Here is an 18,076-nt window from a genome sequence, read left to right as displayed (position 1 = left end):
CTCTACTCTTGTAGGACAAAGGAATGAATGAATGTGTCTGTGTTCCAATAAGACTTTATTTAGGGACACTGACATCATTGGAAGGACTGATGCTGAAGCTGAAACTCCAATACTTTGGCCACTTGATGCAAAGAACAGACTCATTGGGGAAGACCCTGATGCTGGGAAAGACTGAAGGCAGGAGAAGGGGATGACAGAGGATGAGATGGTTGCATGGCATCACCTACTCAATGGACATGAGTTTGAGTGAACTCCAGGAGTTGGTGATGGACAGGGAGGCCTGGCGTGCTGCAGTCCATGGGGTCGCAAAGAGTCGGACATGACTGAATGACTGAACTGAACGGACATCTGAATTCCATCTGCCTTGTGAGTTTCAAGCGTCACAGAAATGTATGATTTTTTTCACCCATTTAAAAATGTAACACCCATTGTTAACTCACTGGCTGCACGAAAACAGGTCATGGGCCAGTCTGCTCCCTCCTCTCTGGGAAATGCCTCTACACAGAGGTATAAAGAATGAATATCACCCCAACCCACACAACAGCATGGAGGCATTACAGAGAATACAGACACCTTTATTCAGATTAGCACATACATTTAATAGTGTTATATTAGAAATGATACCTTGTCAATACATGGGGAAAAGACATTAAAACAAAAAAAAAAAAAGTAAAGAAAACCAAGACTTCAGCCAAAGTCCATGATGGTTTGGTCACACACAGAAAAGAACAGTACTGCCCCTTCTCTCTGCCCATAATGGAGGTGGTGTTGGCATGCCACATGGTATTACTCCTTACGTCACTGTGTCTTTTTCACCAAGTTCCTTAGTCACACACACGCTTGACCTCTTAATACTGTGGGTTTGAATGCTCTGCCATTGATTTTTTTAGCCAGCAACTAATAGTCTGGTCATCTTGTGAGCCCTGCCACTGGCCTCTCCCACATTCTTGGGCCCTGCTTTGCTCATCTAAGCTCCTGCAGAGCTTCATCTTCCCAAGACCCTTAATGCAAAGCACACAAGTGGGGAATGCTGGCTGCATTCCACCTCACGGTTGGCTCCTCTGATGAGAAGTGGGATAACAGGAGAGGACTCACTTTCTGATCGCTGGTGTGATGTTTATGTTTGATCCACCACAGATTCAAGATCCATGGGTGGTAGAAGGATCAAACCCGCTGGGCTGGAGACAGGGTCAGAAAGGGAGCAGTGGCAAGAGCAGTGCTCAGCCACCCAGAGGGGCAGCCTCGGGTATGATCCCGCAAAAAAGATGAAGTCTTCTCCCCCTTTGCCTTCTGCTCCCTTCACAGAGGGAATTCTTGGTCCTAGGAACCAAACTTCCAAAAGACCCACCAGAATTTGCCCTCCAATAACTGGGCATGGGAGTCCTTTGTGTATAGGTGAGGAGGGTGGAAGGTATGGACCTTGCAGCTTACAAAATCTGCATTCGATTCCTATATCCACCACTGACTGGCCATGACCATGAGCAAGTTACTTAAACTCTCTGGGCCTTTATTATGTTCAATATGAGAATAATAGCTACCTTTCCAGCTTGATTATAAGGATCAGTAGAGTATGTAAAATACATGTATTATGTACATAGATAGCACTTAACACATGATCACTCCTCCATCACTGCACTCTGCCGACATCATATTTAGGCTGCCATCCTCTGTGCCAGAAATTTCCAGTTGTGCACGAAAATAATATAACTGGCCACTGGGTAGGGCAGATTTTAAGTTTATGAAGCTAAATATTTATGGAAAAAGCATCACATTCTCCTTCTAACACCATCAATAGGACTGAACTGGCTGGCTAGACAGAAAGCGTACATATAAAGAAATGCTTAAAAGTAAAATCATACCTGTATGCTTTTTACTTTTGCCATTTCCCAGAAAACAGAATAATTAAAAACAAGACGGTCTCAAGAGGATGCATATTAGCAGCGAGAACAACAGCACCGGAAAGCTTCGTTTTTTTCAGGGGCCCACGGGAACTGTGTTCTCTATTGTCCTGTCCTGATGATTTAAACCTCATGATTTAATGGTCTTGCTTCTCCACTTAAATCATAGCAAAGCAATCCCGGTTTCCCTCTCCTGTGACAAAAGCTTGTGCAACAGAATATTGCTTAAATGTGGTCATGCTTGATGCCACAGCCCTGGTTCTGTCTGCGATGGGCCCCGTCTCTCATGCTGATCTCTTCATAAAGAATGCCAAGGGTACCGCCCAGGCCATCAGCCTCAGGACCACGGTGGATGGCAAAGGATCAGCAGCCAGCTGAGTTCTCAGGCTACAGTTCACTGTAGTTCCTTGCTCTAGGATGCGGCTTTGAGGTTAGAGATGCTTTAATTTTTTTCATACATTTAAAACAAGCTATTTAGTAGAAAATGGTGGAATAAATATAGTTTTAAACAAATTAAGTGGATATCTATGCCATGTTATTAGGAAGAGTAACTACAGGGGCTGAGTATCAGAAGCATACCATTCTCATTAAGACTTGTGGTATTTCAGAGTTTGGGAATACACTCAGCCCTCTCCCTTACCACTTCTGCATCCACGGGGCCCACATCCCTGACCATGTATATTACAAAGTTGCTGAGTCTTTATTCCTATTGGTGGAGGTCCAAACGCATGGCCTATTGCACATGATAAACCACTAATGAATTACTAATCACTTTTCTTGTGTTTCCTGTAAACTGGAGCTGAGAGAGGCCTCAGCAATAGTTTGTTTTTCTTGGAGAAAGAAAAGGTAAAACCTTTTAAAATGTTATCTTCGATTTTCAACCCACAAGTCAGCAAACCCCACCTCCCTCTCTGTTGCTTCTGGTCCTCAGAATACAATTCTTACTGAGCTCTCAAACTTCCTAGAGCTACTCGCTAGAAACAGCACAGAAATGGTGGTTGGCCGTCTCGAAGCAGCAAAAACAGGAGACCTCAGCCCTGTACGTGTGTCTCTTCGGCACAGGAAACTGGCTGGACAGAGGGCAACCCGCACCGCAGATAAATCAGCTTAATACACACAGACCCCAGGCTCCAAGGCTCCTATGACAGAAACCATGCTGGGAAAGTCCCCTTTAAAGGCAATTACTGCTCCTAAGGAAGTCAGTCCTCTCTGCATCTGTACTGAACTCACCTTCCCCAGGTGTCTGCAGACAGAAACAGATGCACCTTTTTCTTAACATAGGAATATAACGCTGTGTTAGCTACAAAAACACAGAGCTCTTTTAAGCATATACGTTAGCGTCTTACCCCACCTTTACTCCTACTAACAAGCATCTCAGTGAAAAGAGCATTGTTTTCGTTCTGTGTCTGGAAAACCCCAAGAAGACAGGTCTTTTCTATGGGGACACACCTCCAACCCAGTGTGAAAGGACAGGAACACACTATTCTAACAAGAGTGAGTTTTGTCTGTAACTCCCACCAACTCTGCGGGATTAAAGGATTCCTGTAGACGTCCTTCTGTTTCACAACCAATCGCTCCATTATCTGTCCTTTGAGCAATAGCTGAAAGAAACTCCGTTTCTGATGGATCCGTTCATGGAAACCTTCGGATTCCCTCGCTCCATCCTCTCTCGGCTGAAGATTGTATCCTGGTCACTGTCAAACTCGGACTCGGACACCATCAGGCTGGAGTTGTGCTCTGTGCTCCGGTGCTTGATACCTAGGGAGAAGCAGACAGACGCCTCTGGAGGGGAGCGGCATTCTCCCGCCCCGCCATCCATCATTCTGGTCCCGAGCACGGAGCCCTGCGCTCTGCACCTACAAAGCCATCACTTACGAGGCAGCAGGTGCTTGGGGTTTCCCTGCGGGTGTTAACAGGGACTGTGGAATCACTCCTGAGCTTGAGCCCAAGCTTTGTCACTCATCAGCTGCGTTCTCACAGGGTGACTCTTGGACGTCGGGATTAAACACTGGCAAGGCACTGGGAAACTGTCTTGGAGACTTACCATATTTGGGCCTCAGCTCCATTCTTTCCTGGTCGTCCATGTTGTCCAGGATGGTGTACTTTGTTTTCTTCCTTATTTTAGTCCTTTTCCGTCTGAAAAAGACAAAGAAAAAGGTCAACTCAGATTCTCAGAGAGATAGGTGGGATCCAGGATTTAAAACACGTGGAGGACACTAAAGGAAATGCTTTGCCTTTAGAATGCTATTACATTTTATTAATTGGCATCTTTTATTAATGATATGTGGGGCTTCCCTGGTGGCTCAGATGGCAAAGAATCTGTCTGCAATGTGGGAGACCCAAGTTTGAGCCCTGAGTTGGAAAGATCCCCTGGACAAGAGAATAGTAACCCACTCCAGTATTCTTGCCTGGAGAATTCCATGGACAGAGGAGCCCGGAGGACACGACTGAGTGTCTAACACACAAACAATCTTCTTTATTAATGATGTGTGTCACAGCCCAATCTGGGTTTGGTGAGTCTGAGATACATCATGTACCTTTTTTTTTTTTTTTTAGCTTTTTATTTGATATTGTTGTTATTTAGTTGCAAAGTCATGTCCGCCTCTTTTGTGACCCATGGACTGTAGCTGGCCAGGCTTCTCTGTCCATGGATTTCTCCAGGCAAGAATACTGGAGTGGGTTACCATTTCCTTCTCCAGGGGATCTTCCTGACCCAGGGATTGAGCCTGCATCTGCATCTCCTGCATTAGTAGGTGGATTCTTTACCACTGACCCAACCAATTAACAATTTTGTGATAGTTTCGGGTGAACAGCGAAGGGACTCAGACATACATATACATGAATCCATTCTCTCCTAAACTTCCCTCCTGTCCAGGCTGCCATATAACGCTGAACAGAGTTCCATGTGCTGTCCAGCAGGACCTTGCTGGTTATCCATTTTAAATACAGCGGTGTGTACCTGTCCATCCCAAAGCCCCTAACGATCTCTTCCCCCTCATCCTTCCCCCAGACAAACATAAGTCCGTTCTCTAAGTCTGTGAGTCTCTTTCTTATTTACGCCATGCATCCTGAAGAAACACATGTCAGAGTAGCACTGCTGTTATCACCTAACTGCAGGCTCTCACCTAAGCCTCAGGCTGAGGTGCAGGGACCTTTCCAGCAACTCTGTGTGTTGGCCCAGCAAGCTTTTCTCCATGAGGAATTCCTTCCTCAGAAAAAGCTGGATGAACAAGTTTCCCCCTGAACCTACACCACCCTGGGATGTCCGAATATGCAAGAATGACAAGATGACATAACTAGCAATCAGAAAAAAAAATCAAGAGAAATTATAATAAATTCTCCCAAAGGAATAAGCAATAACTCAATCCTTCATTTTTTCACAACACATCAAGACACGCAGGCTGATCCTATGGACCTCACCCTATGCTTTAGAGGATAATTTCAAAATATACATCAACACTATGGTAAGATTTGTAGAGAACAAACAAAGGCAATATTCTGAGAACTTGGTGATTAAGAGCATGGGGTTCCAACTCTGAGTTTACTAGCTGGGTAACTGTGAGGCCATTTTTTGTCATCTCTTTGACTCCATGTTCCCACCTGTAAAATGGGAATAAGAACAGTTCCTCTCTCATATGACTGATGGGAAAACTCATAAGATAACACACAGAAAGCACTTAGAAGCATTCATTATAATGGCAAGCACTTAATAAATGCTCAGTCACTCTTGTCATCATTGTCATCTACTTGATACAAATGTCACAAAGCTGTAGAGTTTGGAAAGCCAAGCACAGCAGGGTGACCTTCATCCCAGATGGTTCTGGGAAAATATAATGGGATAGAGGCTGCTAAGTACCTCTTCCTATGCACTCGTTCACTGGTCCTACCTTTGGAAAAGTAATCACAAATAAAACTACAAAAATTGATAAGTGATCTCTGAAAAATAACTATTATTATGGTATACCATTATGTTTTGTTTATCAAATCTTCTTCGGAGAGCATTCATAGAGTTCCATGTAGGAAAGTGGACCCAATGCTGCCTTCTAAGGACTTGAGTAATCATTATTCTTATGAATGTCCTCACAGAGGGTTGGGCATGGGGTTCTGGAAGGTTCGGATCATAAGGTAAGTCTGGGGCTCCTCAGCAATCAGCTTCATGGGAATAAAAAAAAGAAGGAAAAACCTAAAGCAAAACTTCTCTTTGGTGATCAGATCAGATCAGTCGTTCAGTCTTGTCCGACTCCTTGCAACCCCATGAATCGCAGCACGCCAGGCCTCCCTGTCCATCACCAACTCCCGGTGTTCACTGAGACTCACGTCCATCGAGTCAGTGATGCCATCCAGCCATCTCATCCTCTGTCGTCCCCTTCTCCTCCTGCCCCCAATCCCTCCCAGCATCAGGGTCTTTTCCAATGAATCAACTCCTCGCATGAGGTGGCCAAAGTACTGGAGTTTCAGCTTCAGCATCATTCCTTCCAAAGAAATCCCAGGGCTGATCTCCTTCAGAATGGACTGGTTGGATCTCCCTGCAGTCCAAGGGACTCTCAAGAGTCTTCTCCAACACCACAGTTTAAAAGCATCAATTCTTCGGCGCTCAGCCTTCTTCACAGTCCAACTCTCACATCCATCCATGACCACAGGAAAAACCATAGCCTTGACTAGACGGACCTTTGTTGGCAAAGTAATGTCTCTGCTTTTGAATATGCTATCTAGGTTGGTCATAACTTTCCTTCCAAGGAGTAAGCGTCTTTTAATTTATGTCTGCAGTCACCATCTGTAGTGATTTTGGAGCCCAGAAAAATAAAGTCTGACACTGTTTCCACTGTTTCCCCATCTATTTCCCATGAAGTGGTGGGACCGGATGCCATGATCTTTGTTTTCTGAATGTTGAGCTTTAAGCCAACTTTTTCACTCTCCACTTTCACTTTCATCAAGAGGCTTTTGAGTTCCTCTTCACTTTCTGCCATAAGGGTGGTGTCATCTGCATATCTGAGGTTATTGATATTTCTCCCGGCAATCTTGATTCCAGCTTGTGTTTCTTCCAGTCCATCTTTGGTGATGGTGCCACTTAAAGTTTTGCATTTAGGAAAAAGAATTCAGGTAGATTTGTTGCTTCACAGATGTAAACTAATGAAAACCTACCGTTTGGATCAGTATATTCTAGAACTCCTTTCTCTACTGAGAGTGGATTAGGCCACTTAGGTAGTGTTCTAGTGAGTGTGACGTGAGACTGGTAGAAAAGAGGATTAGATTTGATACAGAAGCATTGAATGTTCTAGAAAATATGACAGCTGCAATGAAAAAAAAGTTGCCTCTAGTATTATTCCATTTAACTAGTAGGCACGTAAGCCCTGTGGGGGAGAATGTATTATCATGTGGTTTTAAACTTGAGTCTCTCTTCATAAAAAGAGGGATTGTCAAAAGTTGAGCAGTTTCACAAACCCGAGCAACAGCCCTTAAACCTATCATATCACCTTTAATGCTGCATCTTTATTTTCAAAGAAATAAATAAGCATGCCAGGTACCTCTTACAGCAGCAGATGCAAAGCCACGTCAACCCCCCTGTTAGCACAATGAGGGCGAGCGCCAATATTGTCACATAGAATACGCTCCACTCTGAAAAACAGGAAGACCAGAGAGGACATGTTACATACCCTTTGCAAAACAGCTTTATTTCAATAACTCTCAATGAATATTTCTGAATCCTTACAAGCAAAGGCCATCCGTGGTGTTGTGACCACCTAACCAGGCTGGCTGCAGGGCCTGGTAAAATACTAACAAACCAAGAACAACTTAAAACCATCCTACATTTGTCCAACTGGTTCAGAAGAAACTGAAAAAAATAAACTCATCAATTAAGAAGGTTTCTTAAACACCCAGGTAAGGCACACCAAAACATTCATTCTAGAAACACAGAACTTCAAAACTGGTTCTGGTCTGGTTTCAATAAAGCAAATAAGGTGTTTATTTGTATGGCTGCCTGTGACATGAAGGTACTTATCATAGAGCCTGACAGTCATTCAGAAACGATTTCATCTTCACTTCTCTTCTTCCACATCCTTACAAAAATCCAGTGTAAAAAGCTTTGCAACAACCCAGGGAGAGAGAAACCAATGGAGCAAAGACACAGGGTTTAACTCCATTAAACGTTACAACACTACTTGGAATAATGATTCAAGGGCTGGTTATTTTCAAATTTTTAAGAAATAGAAACAGGAACATAATTTGGCAGGGAGCTCATCATAATTTTTCTGCCAATTATGTCCATCTGCATCCCCAAGAAGACAAAATGACTCTTAGAAACAGACTGGCATTAAAACACAGTTTCCTCCTCAGATGAGACAGGCAGTGGCTCAGGCAGACGCTGGCTGAGATGGTGGCTCCAATGTCTGGAGCCTGCTTGGGCAGACAGCCTGGTGAGTGGGTCAACCTTCTTGCTCATCTGATTCCAGCCAGGTCCACACCAAGGGGCCACTTCACCAGAAGGTCACACCCAGTTCAAGCCAAGGCAGGTACAGTCCAGACATGGGATCCATGTAGCCCAAAGCGACCTTCTCAGCAATGGTTAGCAACATCTGCTTTGCCGGGGTGAATTTCCTCAGCAGGAAGTTTTAAGGAAAAACCTTAAACACACCCCCAAGGTGAATTGTGGGAATATGTTGACCCATCACCACATGAGCTGGTGCAATGGGCTTTGGCTTTACATCTGTACAGTCAGGCAGGTCTTTCTGACAGTTCAGAATGATTTGTCTGAAGCCTCCTCTCCTGGAGCCACCCACCATGCCAGGACTCACCACAGTTGCTTTCCCCATCCCAGATATAACGCTGGATCAGGTTCTCCATCCACAGCTGGGAGCAAATACAGCGCTTTGTGATGGGGTCACAGTGACCATGGCCAGAACACTTCAGAAGGCATCCTGCAAGGAGGCGAGTGAGGCAGAGGTCATCATGGAGCAAAGGAGGCTCCCTGGCTTCAGCTGTGTCTTTTTCTTCCATAGACCCTGAAGAGAGGCACCTTGTTGAGTCAAGTGCCTCTTACTGTATGGACAGTGGTCCAGGGATGGTCTCTCATACTGACAATCTTATCAGGAAGTGAATGGCAGAAACATGTCAACACCGGCACCATGAAGCAAAAGCCTTAAACACGTAGCGGAAATGCAGCACCCTCTGGCCCAAGAATGATAAATTCTAATGATTTATCCAGTGAAAATGATTGGGGATGTGCACAAAGGTTTATCTACATTGTGTATGTGTGTGCTCAGTTGCTCAGTCGTGTCTGACTCTTTGTGACCCCATGGACTGTAGCCCATCAGGCGCCTCCATCCATGGGGTTCTCCAGGCAAGAATACTAGAATGGGTTGCCATTTCCTTCTCCAGGGAATCTTCCTGACCCAGGGATCGAACTCAGGTCTCCTGTGTTACAGGCAGATTCTTTACTGTCTAAGCCACCAGGGAATACTCTCTCCTCACTGGTTTCCAATTGCTGCTGTAACAAATGACTGCAAACTTGAAGGCTTAAAACAACGTACCATTATTTAAAAATCAACCTGACAGTCTGCGAGTGGAGAATTAGTTGTATAAACTGTGGAACATATCCAGGATGGAGTGTTCACTATGTGACCACGAATATCTTACTGAGGGATAAATTCTAAAAGATTTGAGAAAATGATCGTAATATGGTTTGAAGCTAAAAAAGCAGATTTAAAAATATGTATCAAATTATCCTGATTGCATTATATGTGTCTAGAGATGGGGGAACTAGAAGGAAAAACATCAAATTATTAACAAAAGTTATCTTTGAATGGTGGGAATTCTAGACTGTAGAATCTAGAGGGTTATACTAGGATTATTCTAGTTTTTTGTCGTCTTGTGTATTCCAAATTTCCTCCAATAAACAAAGATTACTTTTGTATCAAGAAAAAAGTTCTTAAAAATAATTTACTCCACATTACAAATAAAGTCAACTGTGGTTAGAGACACATCTGAGACAAATTAAATTTTACTATCAAATATTATCACAGTCCCTAGTGTCTACTGAAATGATCCTTTTAACATAATAAGGTATTCATGTCCCTCGGAAGGTGGGGACAGAGACCTGGGATAAAGACTACATTTCTATCCACACACGTGAATGGATTTGGTACCAGGAAGAGGCGGCAAGCAAGTGGTTAGGAAAAGAGGTCCCACTGGAAGGCACTATAAGCTATCTTAAATTTCCAACGGGCTTCCCTGGTGACTTGGATGGTAAAGGATCAACCTGCAATGCAGGAGACCTGGGTTTGATTTCTGGGTTGGGAAGATGCCTTAGAGAAGGGAATGACTACCCATTCCAGTATTCTTACCTGGAGAATCCCATGGACAGAGGATCTTGGCAGGCTATAGTCCATGGGATCCCAAAAAGTCAGACATGACTGCATGACTAACACTTTTACTTTTCCTAATGGCTCAACAGTGAAGAATCCACCTGCAATGCAGGAGACACCAGTTCAATCTCTGGGTCAGGAAGATCCACTGGAGAAAGAAATGGCAGCCTACTTCAGTATTATAGCCTGGGAAATCCCACGGACAAGAGCCTGGAGGGCTATAGTCCATGGGGTCGCAAAGAGTTGGACATGACTTAGCAACTTAAGAATAACAAAATTCCCAATAATCTACATAACATCTATTCACAACCTAAGCCACAGTGTCCCAGGTCAATCAATTTTCCAGCTATTAATACTTATCTGTCTTTAACAACATTCTGACTGTTTAAGTCTGAAATTTCCAACAATGACCAGGGTGTGAGACTATAGTTTTAAAAACGAACCATGACTTGTTTCTCTTCAGGTTCCCTCAAAGAGAAAGCACAGTTGGCAAATGTATGTTGCAGAAACCAACTTAAGAAGTAAATGCAAAACAAATCCCTGAATGCTAAAGTGAAGCTGTCCACATGTTTTCTTTCTGTGCCAGCAAAATGAAGCCCTGGTTAGCAAATCTGATTCTTTTAGAATATTCCCATAGGAGTTGACATGGAGAAATTAGAAAGATAATTAAATCCTGAACTTTATTTCCAATTAATTCAAAAAAGACTATGAGACCTGCTATAGTCCTGCCATATTGGAACCAAATCATATTTCACCTCCTCCAATAAATCTTTTCCTTTAATCTGGTTAGGTACTTATGTTTCTGTGATATTACCATTGCGTTTAATTGGATGGCATGTCTACTGCATAGTATTTAGTGTTAGTCACTCAGTCGTTTCCGACTCTGGGACCCCATGGACTGTAGCCCATCAGGCTCCTCTGTCCATGGGATTCTCCAGGCAAGAATACTAGAGTGGGTAGCCATTTCCTTCTCCAGGGGGGTCTTCTCAACCCAGGGATTGAACACAGGTCTCCTGGATTCCAGGCAGATTCTTTACCACTGAGCCACCTGGGAAGCTTTATGTCTAGTCCAGTGGAATCCAATTCTGAATATACAACAATTATATATTTATATTACTTGACCTCTAAAAATAAAGATATTTCTGATAGGGGGCATACCTGCTGTGTCAATCCTCAAGACTTTGAAAAGCAAGAAATCAGCCTTTTCCTTTGAGAGCCGCCTGTGTAGATTTCGGGCCACTTCGGCAGCTTTGAGGACCTTGAAAGGTGGCCCAGTCTGTACATAAAACACAATCACGGTGCTGCAGAGGAGACAGAGAGGGGCCAGCCACATGGTTAGCCAGTGACCGGCGTGACATATCCACTCCAGCCATGGGACCTGCTGAGAAGGCAGACGGCCACAGCTCCATGGCCTGGCAAGGACACGGGTGTATCCTGGGGGCCAAGGAGTTGATCGGCTTCTCGTCACAAATAAAGGCTCTTTGGTCCCAGAATTCAACTGATGAGGGGAAGATCTTCAGATAAACGGAGCAATGTGTGACTGCATGCATGCTAAGTCACTCAGTCATGTCTGACTCTATTACCCCGTGAACTGTAGCCCACCAGGCTCCTCTGTCCATGGGGATTCTCCTGGCAAGAATACTGGAGTGGGTTGCCATGCCCTCTTCCAGGGCATCTTCCTGACCCAGGGATCGAACCTGCATCTCTTACATCTCCTGCTTTGGCAGGTACCTGGGGGCCCCAGAGCAATGTGTACAGACAGACACAACCACACACAGCATGAGAACCTTCAGATGCATCTTCATTTTTACCTTTTCGCTGAGACATGATATACTTATGATAAGAGTCACTGTTCTAAAGTAAGCGTGTGTCTCAGTGTCCTTTAGCGTATTCACAAAGTTGTGCGTTTCCAGAACGTTTCCATCATCACAGAGACTCCACACTCATCAGCAACCATTCCCAGGACTCCAGCTCCTGCCAACTACTCATCTATTTTCAGTCTCTGTGGATTCGATTATTCTGGACTTTTGATATACATGGAATATGCATGAGGCATTTTGTGCCTGGCTTCTTCCACTTTGTATAATGTGTTCACAGTTCACCCAAGTTGTAGCATGTATATCCCCCTCCTTTGAAATGCCAACTATTATTCCACTGTATGAATAGGTATCTTTTATCCACTTATCAGTCGATGACATTTGGACTGTATCTACTTTGGGGCCATATGAATAGCACCACTGTCAATGTCCACATCCTGGATTTTGTAAGGATATACGTGTATCCTTTCTCGTGCGTATATATCTAGGAGTGGAATTACTGAGTCGTATGGTAATTCTATGTTTAGCATTTTGAAAAACTGTGAAAGTGTTTCCCTCAGTGGTTGCATCATTTCACATTCCTACTGGCAACATATGGGTGTTCCAATTTCTCTATATACTTGCCAACATTTGTTACAGTCTCTTCTGGATTAAAGCCATCCTGGTGGGTATGAAGTGGTATCTCCACGTGATTCTGATTTGCATTTCCCTACTAACTAATGATGCTCAACCTCTTTTCATGTGTTCATTAGCCACTTGTATATCATCTTTGGAGAAATTTCTATTCAAATCTATATTACTCTCCAAATGTTGCCATAAAAATCATACCACAAATTGGGTGTATAAAGGTTTTTTAAAAATTCAATTAAAATTATAAATCCTATAAGAAATCAATGCAGAGGTTGAACCTTACAGACCCTCAGGAGGTGGTTGGTGGTTTAGTCACTAAGTCGAGTCCAACTCTGGGACCCCATGAACTGTAGCCTGCCAGGCTCCTCTGTCCGTGGGATTCTCCAGGCAAGAATATTGGAGTGGGTTGCCATTTACTTCTCCAGGGGATCTTCGTGACCCAGGAATCGAGCCCAGGTCTCCTGCATTGCAGGCAGATGATTTACCAACTGAGCTATGAGGGAAGTGTAAATCCAAGGTCCTCTTAGAGTGGGAGAAGTCTCAGCCCCATGAACATGAGGCACGAATGGAATCTGGCTATGAAACATGCCCTGGGCATGCCCCAGACCATTTGCATGCCCTCTGTTGATACCAGAACTAAAACCCAGCTCCCTCTGATGGTCCCTAACTCCTTCAGTCAGAACATTCTCAATCAGCAAACATTTACTGAGCCTTGCGGGAAGGACCTCTATAATCATGCCCTTGCTGCTGCCCTTTGAGGAAAAAAAAAAAAGAATACAAATGGGATAAACGTTGTGTGGAAAGACACAGAATGAGAGAGGAGACCAACACCATCAGGCTGGACTGTGCGCCTCCTACCTGAGGTCTGAGTGGGCCTGAATCTTCTGAACCCTGATGTCTGAGTCCAGCACGTTCAGCAGCGCCGCCAGCTGCCTCACGAGGGTGTCCTTGTGCTGCTCCGTCAGCTGCCCAACGCCGACCTGCAGGATCAGCTCCACCAGGCCGCCCTTCTTCGGGTCTGGGGAAACGAGAAGACACAGGCTTTGTTTCCACTTGAAAACCCCAGGCTTGATAACAGGAGGCGCAAGGCCTGCACAAGAGTCACAGAGCTTTAAGTGACCCCTGTGTTGGGTTCTACACTTGGGTTCTACGGCTCAGGTCAATTCTCCCAAAAGCCACAGAGGCCACTGTCTGTGAGGACTTCTTCCCTGTTTTATATCAGCTCGCTGTCTACTAATTTTTCTCCAGATGATAGACAGGTATGCTTAGTCAGCCTTGGAGCTCACTTAACATTCTGGGACCTCACACACCTACCCTGACCCAGAAAGAGAACTCAGTCCCTGAGGGCTGTTCATGCCAGAGCTTGGTGTGGCCACCTCACTGGAGCTACCCTCCTGGCGCTCCCAGGAGTGAAGCGCTCATGTCCACCTCACGAGGTCTTTTGTCTTTGAAAGACCTCTTTGTCTTCTGGTAGGAAAACCAAAGTGACCAAGCAGTCTTGCTGTCAGGCCCAGTTCTCCCCAAGAGTTCAGAGGCTGGATCTGTTGGGGGATAGATGACCACGTGTAGAGAAAACCACAGGTGGGCTTGGCCTCCCACACTGGGTTCCATTGCTACCTGTAAAGAGCCCCAAAGGCAGACCCCCCCTCCTCTGACCCCAGCTCACAGGCCAGCCCCACAAACGCAGGCCCAGAAGCCCAACGCGCACCTGGCCGCACTTCCACTGTGGCGGTGTCCGTGTCTGAGGCCCCCTGACCATCAGCAACTCGCAGGCGGAAAGTGTAGATGCCCTCCACCAGGTTGGTGAGCTGCAGGGCCGAGCTGTGGTCAGAGCCGTCGATGACATCCTGAGAAATAACACGTTCACAGTCCGTACTCAGCTCCCAACCCGGGCCTCCGCGGACCCCAAACCTCAGTCTCTCATCTTTGTCACACATGCATGATTCTAAGGGACAGGCCGAGGAGGAAGTGGGGAGGGGAGGTTAGTGAAGGTCTGGGTAATCCTCGGTGTCTCTTCCACTGCTATTTTTATGCGTTTCTAAAAATTTTTATATTTTGGTCACACCTCAGAGCATGTAGGATCTTAGTTCCCCAACTAGGGATGGAACTCAATGTCCCTTGCTTTGGAAGAAGAGAGTCTTAACCACCGGACCACCAGGAAAGTCCCTCTTTCACTTTTAAAGCACCAGCAGACACAAGACTCAGACAGGACTTGGTTACAGGAGCTTCCCAAGGGCTCTGCTGCTGCTGCTGCTAAGTCACTTCAGTCGTGTCCGACTCTGCGCGATCGCATAGACGGCAGCCCACCAGGCTCCCCCATCCTCAGGATTCTCCAGGCAAGAACACTGGAGTGGGTTGCCATTTCTTCTCCAATGCATGAAAGTGAAAAGTGAAAGTGAAGTTGCTCAGTTGTGCCCGACTCTTAGCAACCCCATGGACTGCAGCCTACCAGGCTCCTCTGTCCATGGGATTTGTCAGGCAAGAGTATTGGAGTGGGGTGCCATTGCCTTCTCCTCCCAAGGGCTCTAGGAATGACCAAATTCTACCCAGCAAAGGCAGAAACTCCTGAAATTAGGGCAAAGACCTGGAGTTTGAAGCACTCTCTCTGAAGAGTTTTCTGGGTCTTATTTTCAAAGACAGCTTTGCAGTGCGTAGGATTCCTCGTGGTGCATCATGTTCACCTTCTCTAATGACCCAAGAGCCTCAGTAGAGACATCTCTGCTGAAAACGTCTGAGAAGGATCTCCTAGACCCCTGCCCTGAACTTGCTAGCAGAAGAGGGTGTAACCAACGGTAACAAGTGCTCTGATCAGGGAGCTGTTATAATTACACTTAGAAGCCAATCCACCATCTGGCTGAACAGTATTCATTCCAGAGTTACTTTGGAAATTATAAAGCACTTTCAGTTCTTTCCCCGGGACCACTCCCTTGGTACATCTCCAAGAGTAAATTTTCATCTTTCAACTTCTTAGCAACAGCAGGAATAGAAGATGTACCTACATTTATAGCCAAAAAGGCAGGGTAATGTGGAGAAATGCCTGCTAGGAATGAAAAACCTAAGCCTATCTGGTTGGTTAAAGATGAGTTAATCAACTTTGGCCAAGTCACTTTCCATCTCTGCATCTGATTTTCTGTACTTATGCAATGGGAATGGCAATCCTGGGTCTAGTGATCTATCTGGTACAATACTGAGGAAAAGGAAAGAATCCACATGGATCAAAACAGGAATAATAGGAAAGCTGAGGAGCAGAATGAGTCCCGTGAGAAGATTCCAGGCTACGGTTTCTAACTCTATCAAAGTCTGGGTGGGGAAAAAGTCAGAAAGGACTTCAAATTTATTTAAATTGAATAGCAGCTTCCTGCACTCAGCCGTCAGAGGAAACCTAGAATCATAAACATCTTAGGGGGGCATGGAAAGGGAGATGAGATCATAAGAGACACAGAAATGGAGTTAACTGTGTCCCCTCAAAGGTTGAAGTCCTAACCAATGTGACTCTATTTGAGATAAGGTCTATTATGAGGTAATTAAGGTTAAATGAGGTCATAAGGAGGAAATGGGGAAGACAAGGGATGAGATGGTTGGATAGCATCACTGACTCGATGGACATGAGTTTGAGCAAGCTCCAGGAGTTGGTGATGGACAGGGAAGCTTGGTGTGCTGCAGTCCATGGGGTTGTGAAGAGTCGGACACAACTGAGTGACTGCACTGAACTGAGGTCATAAAGGTGGGGTCCTGATCCATAGGATTAGTGTCCTTGTAAGAAGAGACACCCGAGAGCCCTGTCTCTCTCCTCTCTCTCCCCTCCTTCCTCTCCTTCTCCAGCCCTGCTCCCATGTGAAGACACAACAAGAAGGCAGTTGGAACCAGTCATCTACCACCTTGATCTTGGACCTTCCAGTCTCCAAAACTGGGAGAATATAAATATTTGTTGTTGAAGCTGCCCCTCCTGTGGTATTTTGCTATGCAGCCCTAGCAAACTAACATAGACGTAATGATTACTGGTCCAGGGGCAATTCTCTTCAAGTACTCACTCCAGCTGCTGGACTCTGGCCGTCCCGGATCCACAGATAGGACACAATTCCTTGGTCATCAGTAGACCTTGAACCATCCAAAGTAATGGAGTTATTGGGAAGCACAAGAACATGTCTGCCACCAGCCTGGGCTCTGGGAGGACTATTATTTTCTAAGTCAAATACAGCAGAAATGAAAGCAAAGAAATTGATTTAAAATACTTGTGATAAGTGTGTCATAAAATATCCATGACTATTCCATCTTGCAGATAAGTAGATTTAAAATATCCAGAAAGCATCATCTCTTGCCCAAAATACCCATAAGATAAACTAAAGACTTTCTTTAAGATCCCTTTGCACTCAGCTACTTATAATTTGGAAGCCAATATGTTGGACAGTTTTCTATCATCATTACAGTTTTTCCCTTTTTGAAAAGGGAAACCATGATCTTATTTACATTTGGGATCTGGAAAAGGAAAACATTTTGGTTTAAAATATGCTCTGGATAATTCTATACTGGTCCATACTATCTGGCCACAGAAATATTTATGTTTCTAGTCATGCCAAATTTTGATTGTGTAAATACAATAAAGAACTTGAGTCAGAAATAATTTGACCTCATTGTTCTGACTGGGTATCAAATATAAGGAACAATGTAAAGCCATTTCTGATATAAAGAAGCTGCTATGAGACAGATGGGGTTGTTTAGATGGGATTCTGGGATTCAATAAATCAGTCAATAGAAAACGGGTGAGGATAGTCAAATATTGACCCAAAGGGTTAATTAACATCCCACTTGGTCACTGGCCACTTTCGTCCTCAAAAAAGAGGCCAGAGACTGGAAGAGCCAATTGGTGCTATTTTTAGTTTGCCTTTTTGTCCACTCCGCTTCTCCACAAGCATTATCTTTTAAAAAATCCAAACCTTTCAGGTAAAAATGGCATGATGCTAGGTTTCGCCTCAAAATGCTTCGACCAGGATCAAAGAAAATGTGAACTGATAGATGAAATAAGAAGGGGAAAATGTTGCTAACTGTTGAAGCTGGGTGATGGGTGTATGATGGTCCATTAGGGCTATTCTCTCTACTCTTATATATGGTTGAAAACCTACATAATAAAACATTTGGAAAAAAACTCAAATTGATGTCACTGTGCTTAGAAAATTGCTTCATTCTCTCCCAAATGCACAACAGATAAAGTCCAAACTACTCAGCACAACACAACACACACAGTCCTTTATGGCTGAGCCTGGGGCTCGGCTGCCCTCCCCAGTGTTCGGACACTCTTGCTGGTCCCTAATATCCAACCGGATTTTCCCACCCAGCCATGCTGTTTTACCTTTCTGAGCTTCAGTGCATC

General features: G+C 44.6%; 1 protein-coding gene across 5 annotated transcripts in view; it reads right to left on the bottom strand.

The window, feature by feature from the left end:
- Positions 1-554: 554 nt before the first annotated feature.
- Positions 555-18,076, bottom strand: part of KIAA0319 (KIAA0319 ortholog) — a 76,219-nt gene continuing 58,697 nt past the window's right edge. For 4 of the 5 annotated variants that reach the window (XM_027524397.1, XM_027524398.1, XM_027524399.1 and 1 more), the window contains 8 exons: positions 16,740-16,891; positions 14,417-14,555; positions 13,567-13,726; positions 11,420-11,562; positions 8,693-8,815; positions 7,424-7,514; positions 3,943-4,034; positions 555-3,656 (listed from right to left, as the gene is read on the bottom strand). In XM_027524397.1, the coding sequence (XP_027380198.1) occupies positions 3,478-3,656; positions 3,943-4,034; positions 7,424-7,514; positions 8,693-8,815; positions 11,420-11,562; positions 13,567-13,726; positions 14,417-14,555; positions 16,740-16,891 (1,079 nt within the window). In that variant the 3' untranslated portion in view covers positions 555-3,477. Of the gene's footprint in view, positions 3,657-3,942; positions 4,035-7,423; positions 7,515-8,692; positions 8,816-11,419; positions 11,563-13,566; positions 13,727-14,416; positions 14,556-16,739; positions 16,892-18,076 lie in introns of those variants that run through there. The other variant, XM_027524401.1, reaches the window with a different exon arrangement.

This window comes from Bos indicus x Bos taurus, chromosome 23 (genome assembly GCF_003369695.1).
Source record: "Bos indicus x Bos taurus breed Angus x Brahman F1 hybrid chromosome 23, Bos_hybrid_MaternalHap_v2.0, whole genome shotgun sequence".
NCBI lineage: Eukaryota > Metazoa > Chordata > Mammalia > Artiodactyla > Bovidae > Bos > Bos indicus x Bos taurus.
This window is presented reverse-complemented; position numbering and strand designations above follow the sequence as displayed.